The 7,623-nt window shown below is 51.4% G+C and overlaps 1 protein-coding gene across 2 annotated transcripts; it reads right to left on the bottom strand.

Moving 5' to 3' along the window:
- Positions 1 to 2,413: 2,413 nt before the first annotated feature.
- DBX1 (developing brain homeobox 1) lies at positions 2,414 to 7,224 on the bottom strand. Of its 2 annotated transcripts, XR_003926924.1 has the most exons (5): positions 6,736 to 7,224; positions 6,160 to 6,261; positions 4,173 to 4,375; positions 2,818 to 3,782; positions 2,414 to 2,704 (listed from the first exon to the last, which is right to left on the bottom strand). XR_003926924.1 is itself a non-coding variant. In XM_030039186.1 (4 exons), exons 1-4 carry the CDS (start codon positions 7,124 to 7,126, stop codon positions 3,408 to 3,410), a joined length of 1,071 nt encoding a protein of 356 aa, XP_029895046.1. In that variant the 5' UTR covers positions 7,127 to 7,224; the 3' UTR covers positions 2,414 to 3,407. The 2 variants fall into 2 exon arrangements, 1 of the variants encoding a protein (XP_029895046.1); XM_030039186.1 differs by having other exon boundaries at positions 2,414 to 3,782.
- Between the last annotated feature and the right edge of the window lie 399 nt (positions 7,225 to 7,623).

Raw genomic sequence — 7,623 nt, 5'->3', positions numbered from 1 at the left:
GGAGCCCATGCTCTGGCTAAGCATGGGTAATTCCTCCTCCTGCTCCTGTAAGAAGTTCACCCGTGTGGGACTGGGCAATTAGGAGGTCTGAAGGACCTTAATATGAGATGGGATCCACAGGCAGATGGGAAGAGGTTGTGCTTCCAGTGAGATCTTGCACTAATCCTGACTGAAGGACCATTGTACATCAAGGAGCTGGTGATCCACGTAACAGTTAACCCAACCCAGGCCTGCGCTTTGCTGTGCTGCCCTACGCTGCAAGAACAGCCTGCCCTTCAGACCTGTGTTGTGCTGCACAAATCCCTTGTCCGTCGGATAAAGTCAGCCAGCCCATTCCAACCGAGGAGCCTGCAGGCAGCTCCTGCTGGGTACTGGGGATTAAGCCACCCATGCGTCCTTGCCTTTATCTACCCATTCAGCAAGAAGTTCTCATGAGTACATCCTTCCTGACAGCAGAAATGATGAATAGAGTTGTTTTCTTGTAAGAAAAAAAATCCTATAATATCTGAAATAACTACACATATGGATGGGGTGTGACTAGCATGGTGTGCGTAGATTGGAGGCCCCTTCGAAGCTAACACCACTCGGGGTTCCCACCATCTAAAGGGACACAAGATTCCCTCTGCTATTCTCGTCTTACAGTGTTAGCTGTAATAAATCGCACTTTGATACCTCACTGAGGCCGAGTGCCTTTCCCACCGGGATCGTAATGAACCAGCACCACCCAGTGTAAAACAGATGTTAGGACACAAAGCCCAAACCCAGTGGGGGAAGGAACAACCTCATAAGCTCAGGTCTGTGCCAGCCACTAAGCCTCATCCACAACAGTATTTCTGGCAACATAATTCCACCATTTTCAGCTTACCGCTCTCTGCCTGGCCCCCCATCAGTCTTGACTGTTAAATGAATCTATTTCTGCACAGTGGTGCACAAGTCATCTTCTTCCTGCTGCAGATGCTGGACGTGCCAACTAGGACCAGCACATTGCTAGATTTACTGCTCGCAACCCAATAAAACTTGTAGCCTTGGATATAGCGATTGTACCATTGTGGAGTTGAAGATCCTGCTAAGCACGCTGAAGACCAGCAGTAGGACAAAGACCTTGGATTTCAGAAGGGCCAACTTCAGTATGCTCAGAGCTCAGCTGTGAGATAGTCCGTGGGAGGCATCCGTGGAGGGAAAAGGAGCTTGTGAGTGCTGGGAGTTACTCAAGAACAGCCTCCTGGAAGCACAAGAACAGCCCATCCCCTACAGTGGGAAAGGGAGAAGGGAGAACAAGAGACCACCCTGGCTGAGCAATGAGCTTTTGGGTGTGCTTAAAAAAACAACAACAAGACGACACATACTGGCTATGGGAAGGTGGCCAAACACCCATCAAGGACTACAAGAACCTTGCTGGGGCATGCAGAGCTGTAGTCAGGCTCAGCTAGAACTGAAATTGGCCAAAGATGTCAAAAACAACAAGAACAGGCTTTTCAGCTACATGGGCAGCAAGCAGAAGCAGAGGGAAGGCATAGGTCCATTGCTAAACAGGGCAGGGAAACTAGTTACAAATAATGCTGACCAGGTAGAGGTTCTCAAGATTGTCTTTGCCTCTGTCTTCACCGGTGTAGCTGGACTCCAGATCATAGCCTCAAGTAGCTGCAACAACATACGTGTCGACCCACCAGTAGTGGAGGGAGGGCTGGTCTGCATCCTCTCGCAAGGGCTCAACCCACATAAACCTATGGGCCCAGGCAGAATCCGAGCCAGGCTGTTAAGAGAAGTGGCTGACATTGTCACAAGGCCACTGTCTATAATCTTTGAAAAGTTGTGGAGATCGGGGGATATCCCTGATGATTGGAAGAGGGCAAACGTTGAATCCATCTACAGGAAGGGCCCGAAAGAGGACCCAGGAGACTGCAGACCCATTGGTCTTACTTCAATCCCATGCTCCCAGCCTACAAACTGTAGTATCTTTCATAGCAGGGTGATGCAGGGCAAGTGTCCCCACCCTGACCTCCCTGGGCAATAACTGAAGGAAGGAGGAGAGTCAGAAGGGCTTTAGGGGGGAGCACAGGGTAACACCAGCAGAAATTAAATTGCTTTTGAATGCAAGAAGGGAGAACCTGTATTCATTTTAACTGCAGAAAATCTTTAGTCTTTTGGTTGAGTTGCTCCCTAGTTAAAAGGCAGGTAGATATTCTTGTAAGGTTATTTAATTTGAAGCTGATAAGTTCTTATTGAATCACTCCACTGTTGACAAAAGGTGGTTTTCTTTTCTTTCCCTGTTTGGCCCCAGACACAACCTACAACAACCTGTAAACCAGAACCAAGTATTACTACATGATCAAACTTGGAAATCTACTTTTTTTTTATTTGACAATCATTCACTTTATTATATATACATATTTAAAGTCTGTACATGGTAAAATACAAAATAAAAGCGTTTCTTTATAAGTTACAAAATTAAACAGCTACATTTGGCTGTAGTTTAGCCGTCATTTAATTAAAAAAAAGGAGAGAAACCTTGTTGAGCCATTGTTATATTCATTCACAATAACCTTGGTATAAAACATCCATACAGAGTAAGTGTACAAAATAGTGTACAGTTCATATAAGCTGTGCAAAGACAGCAAAGTTCAGTCAAAAATCAAAGAGGCGTATCCACTTTCCTCTGTCCACACCATGGATAGCAGAAGCAAAGTGGAAAATAAGCACAAGCCTGTGGGCAAAAAGGTGGGTTAGACAGTGCTTTGAATATAATATTGATGCATAAATTAAAATGAAAAACATATAAATATATAAGGTCTCCATTACACAAGAAGGCACACTTACATTATACCTTAGAAATCATTCCAGGGATTTCAATGGATCCGTTGCGCAATTATTGTGCTGTTTGGGGTGAGGAGGGAGGCAGCGTTTGGTCTGTGTCCGTCAGTGTTATTTACTTTTGGAGAGAAGGGCTGCTAGGTCAGACCAGTCTTCAGGGTTTTGAACTCTTACTAGTAGCTGGAAATTTGCTTGAAAGGTAGTGAAAGTGGCCACAGCATCTATATTGGGTTTTTTATTGTTTCTTATCTGGGGGGAAAAAAGTTTCCCCCTATATACTTTCCTCCCTGCTATAAAGCAAGAGGCTGGCCGTTGCTTGCTTTCAGGAGAAGGTAGCTAATTGAGCAAACGTTGATTGTTAAGCAGAGAGAATTATGAAAAGGTTAACGGATGCTATGAAGGTGACAACCTCCACATGGGGGGGGGGAAGAAAGGAATACCTATAAGTAGCAAGTCTGGCAGCTATGTGACAAAGAACCTGCACTGGAGAAGTATGTGGATATTTGGGTGGGACATCACCTCTTCAATTTATAGCACTCTGGTTTATTTACATCTTTGCAATGTCCCCATGTGATGGTAGGGGCAGGCAGGGTGATCTAAGAGACTGTTATCTCCTCCTCTTCCTCTTCCCCTTCATCATCCTCTTCCTCTGAGTCTGAGAAGTCTGAAGGTTTGCTGGGGCTGCTAGAATGGGACGGAGAAGGAGACATCTGGGAGTCCAGTCTGTCCCTCAAGTGTAGGTGTTCTGGGGACTGGTGGTAGGTTAAGGGATGCCGGGGACTGGGTGGGCACGCGGGGGGAACTTCTTCCTCCTCCTCCTCTCCTGTACATTTCTTGCCTACGTCACTGAGGTCGGGGTGAGGGTTGAACTTGGTGGGGAGGGTCTGTTCTCTGCAGCCACCAGAAGAGAGGAGCTCTCTTTCTTTGGAGTTCCTCCACTTCATCCTCCTGTTTTGGAACCAGATCTTCACCTGGGGGGGGGGGGGGGGGGGGGGGGGGCAAAGCAACACAGAAATGAAATGGTTCAGTAAAACAGGGACCACGCAAGGCCTTTTGGTTGCACCCTCGAAACCCTGCTCCTGCCCAAGCTAACAGAAACCGCAAACCCTGACCTTTGGGGACCCTAGGAGAGGGGTCGGGGGGGCAATAAGGCCGTTGTCTGTCCCATCCTACTCACCCAGCTGGGAATCGTGCCGCTTTTTTGGCTCCGTTGATGCTCGTGGCCCTGTAACTTGCTTTGGGCTTTCTCGTGGTTGTCGGCAGTTCTCCCTTGCTCCCGTCCCCTTTTCCTCCCCTGCCCTCAAGCTGCCCCTAGGGGTGGAGGGGGGACCCAGCTCTCCCCACCGCGCGTCCCTTCTCACCTGCGAGTCCTTGAGGCCCAGCTTGGCTGCCAACTTCTTCCTGTCGGGTTTGCTGATGTATTTCTGCTTCTGGAACATCTTCTCCAGCGCCTTGCGCTGCACGTCGGAGAAGACGGCACGGCGCAGCATGCCCCGGCGGGGCTTGCCGCGGGCGGCCAGCGGCCAGGAGAAGGTGCCGGGGATGGGGACCACGGTGGAGGCGGCTGTGGGGGGGACACACGGAGCTGAGAGGAGCGGGACTGGCCCCCGCTGCCCCCTCCCTGCCCTTTGGGTGGGCACCCATCAACCTGGGGCTGTGAAAAGGAGCTTTAGGCTTAACTAAGCAGCGCCCCCCCCCTCCCTTTCAGCCAGTGATCGCTGGGATTAGATCTATCAACTCAGACGTGTAAAATGGATCAATAGTGGCCGGTTTTGTTGGGAGATTCAAAGGTCTCTGGCCTGAAAAGGCAAAGCGAGGCGTACCGGCTAAGATAGAGGTATAATAAAAAAGCTTTCCCTCCTGCTCAGAAGCATTTGATTTTTTTCAGGCGCTTTTATCATTTCAGGCGCTTTATTATGCTCGAGATGAAAATGAGGACTTTTCTGATTCGAACAAAACCGCTCCTCTTCTGATGCAGTTTTGATCAATCAGTATTCATCTTTTTATATTAATCTCTTCTCCCCCCCGCCCCCGCCAAAGTTGGAGAATTCAATCCGAAGACATGAAAAGTAACAGCTAATTAGCACATTGCCTGGTTCCCAATGGCATTGGTATGATAAAAAGGGCAGAGTTTCGCCTTAAAAAAAAAAAAGGGGGGGGGGGGGAACCTCCCCAAGAGAGACAGAGATGCTAATGAAGCGTGAATGGTAATTGTGTAGTAATGAACTAACAGAAAAAGACTGAGGACAAGCAGCTAACGCCATATATTATTGGAACAAAAGAGATTTACACTTTCAAACTAAACACAACGGCATGCCAGGCTCCTCGGGAGAATACTGATGGCACAATCGTCTCTTTCCCCAAATCATTTTCATTAAATGGACATGAAAAGCTATTTATAAAGCTCAAGTTGTTTTTGTTAGGCTATTCAGATGCTGGAGAAAGGAAGCAAATTCCATTATCCGGAGGATGAATGGAAGAGCTTGGGTTATTTTTTTTCTCTCTCCCTTTCCCTGTTTTCTTTTTAAATTAATAGCTTGTTTGTGTAATTAGATTTTTTTTTTTTAATTGTTCTCTCAGCGTCATAATACTTCAGCGCTGTAAGAATCATACCCCCGCAGCCTGCTTTCTGGCCGAGACCATGCCGTTTGAATAACCAGTGACGGTCTAAACGAGAAGCGGTGAAGTGGGAGACCCGAGGTGAAGGAGGGGAGGGTTAGTACGCGCAGGAGGAGGAGGAGGAGGAGGAGGAGGAGGAGGAGGAAGCCAAGCCGTGCCCGCTGTACCCCCCGATCCGCCGCTAAACACCAGCAACCCGCCGGGGGCCGGAAAAATTTGGGTGGATGGAGAGGGCGGAGAGAGCAGCTTTGCTTTACAGGGGGAGGGGGCTGCGCGGAACGCGTGCCGCGGAGCGGGGGGGGGACCCGCTTGCGCGGGTGCGGAGCGCGGCGGGAGCTGACCGCTCCCCTCGTGGTGCTGAAAGCGACCGCGCCGTCCCGGGCCGGTGGGGTTGGGGGGGGGGGTGGTGGTGGTGGTTGTTGTTGTTGGGGGGGGGGGGGGGGGTTTGGCAGGGGGGAGGGGGACCCGCCTCGCCTTGGGACCGTGGAAAATCCCGGCTAATTTGCGGATCAGCGGGGGGAGCGGGCAGGGAATGTCAAGCAGTCACTGCCTGTGCTAAATCGGGCATCAAATTGGCGCGACTGATGCTTGAATGTTGTACTCCCGCCAACCTCTGAACTAGAGCATAACCCCCCCGGGGAGGGGGGGACGGGGACGGACCGAGAAATATTACCGGGCTGTGCCTGCAGCGGGGCTGGAGGGGAGAGAGAGAGACTTTTAAAGACCTACCTGGGAAATAGGAAGATCTGATAAAGGGCTGGAAGGATCCTTCAAAGTACGGAAAGGAGAAAGTCTTTGGAGGGACGCTCTGAAGCAACGCAGGGGAAGTTTCTAGTAAATAAATAAGAAAATGAAATTAAGCAGAGGGTTACCACCGGTTGGAGTCGACCGACGGCACGGCTGGGTCTGGGGATCAATGCCGTGGTACTATTCCCCCCCCCCCAAAAAAAAAGGGGGGCCAGAGCGAGCTCGGAATACATTTTTGCCGGGATGGTTTTGCCAGCAAAGCTGCACCCGGGAGGGCAGAGTCAGCCAAGAGACCCGTCTGTGGGGACCCCCCCCCCCTCTCCTTCGCCCCCCTCCCAGCTCCGCTCCTCCATCCTGCGGCCGCTCCGGAGGCGGCGGAGCGGGACCGGCCCCTAAATCCGAGCGGTGCCGGAGGGCTCTGCAGCTCGGCACTAGGTTTTCCCTCCCTTTCCCAAACCGTCTCCCTCCTGCCCACCCCCCTCACCCCCCCCCCCCCCCCCTTCTGCAGCAAGGCGGTGGGTTCCGCGGGCGCGGAGGCTCCGGGAGCGGCCGGCTTACCGGCGCGGGGGGCGGAGGAGAGGATGGCGTTGACTCCAAATTTCAGGAAAGTAGAGTCGCTGCTGGAAGTCTGCGGCGAACAGATCCTCCTGGAGCCGGTGGAGGAGGAGGAGGAGGAGGAGGAGGAGGAGGAGGAAGAGGAGGAGGAGCTGGTGAGCTCCGGCGTCCCCGAGTCCGTCCTGGCCGCCGAGGTCGGGGGGGACATGCTGGGCGGGGGGGCAGTCCTGGGCAGGTAACCGGTGGGCCTGCTGATCCGGATCAAATCTTCCACCAGGAAGCTGGAATGGCTGGAAAAAGCTGACTGCAGCGACTGAGGCAAGGTGAGGGTGGGAGTGGGCCGCAGGAGGCTGGGGTAGACGGCCGGCGGAGCGATGAGGCTGGGGAACATCATCGCTGGGGCCGCTGGGTTGTTTGTTTGTTTGGTTGCTTTTGTTTTCTGCTTTGCAAACCTCGTTTAGGAAAAGATCCGGCTGGCGAGCCTGGCGGGGTTCTCTCTGCCCCTTCCTCCTGGACGAGGGGTTTTATAGTGGTCAGCCCCGCTGAGGCTCTTTCAAAAGTGACAGCCCCAACAATGGGGTTCAACAAAGTTCTCCACTTGAGCTTCATTCAGGGCGAGCTCCGGGCTTCTCCATTGGTCCGGGGCTGCAATTTATGATTGGATTAGACTTCATAAGCAACCGGGGCACAATGGCCCCGCCACAAAGAAAGTGTAGTCATCAATTTTGCATATTGACCGCCTCTTTGGAATACAGCGCTCCAAAGGCTCCCAGCAGGGTTTTGTTCAGAGGCAACACACACAGGCTAATTAAATGCCTATTTAAAAGTTTCGAATGACATCTTGCCTCGTAGAAAGGGAATTATTTAAAGAAAGCACTAAATTTATTTGCC

The sequence above is a fragment of the Aquila chrysaetos genome, chromosome 16, assembly GCF_900496995.4.
Source record: "Aquila chrysaetos chrysaetos chromosome 16, bAquChr1.4, whole genome shotgun sequence".
Taxonomy (NCBI): Eukaryota; Metazoa; Chordata; class Aves; order Accipitriformes; family Accipitridae; genus Aquila; species Aquila chrysaetos.
This window is presented reverse-complemented; position numbering and strand designations above follow the sequence as displayed.

Coding starts and splice junctions, on each gene's coding strand:
- DBX1 (XM_030039186.1), bottom strand. CDS start 7,126: ATGATGTTCCCCAGCCTCATCGCTCCGCCGGCCGTCTACCCCAGCCTC. Junction 6,262..6,735: donor CTCCTCCGCCCCCCGCGCCG/GTAAGCCGGCCG, acceptor TTTATTTACTAG/AAACTTCCCCTGCGTTGCTT. Junction 4,376..6,159: donor CAGATCTTCCTATTTCCCAG/GTAGGTCTTTAA, acceptor TCCCCCCCACAG/CCGCCTCCACCGTGGTCCCC.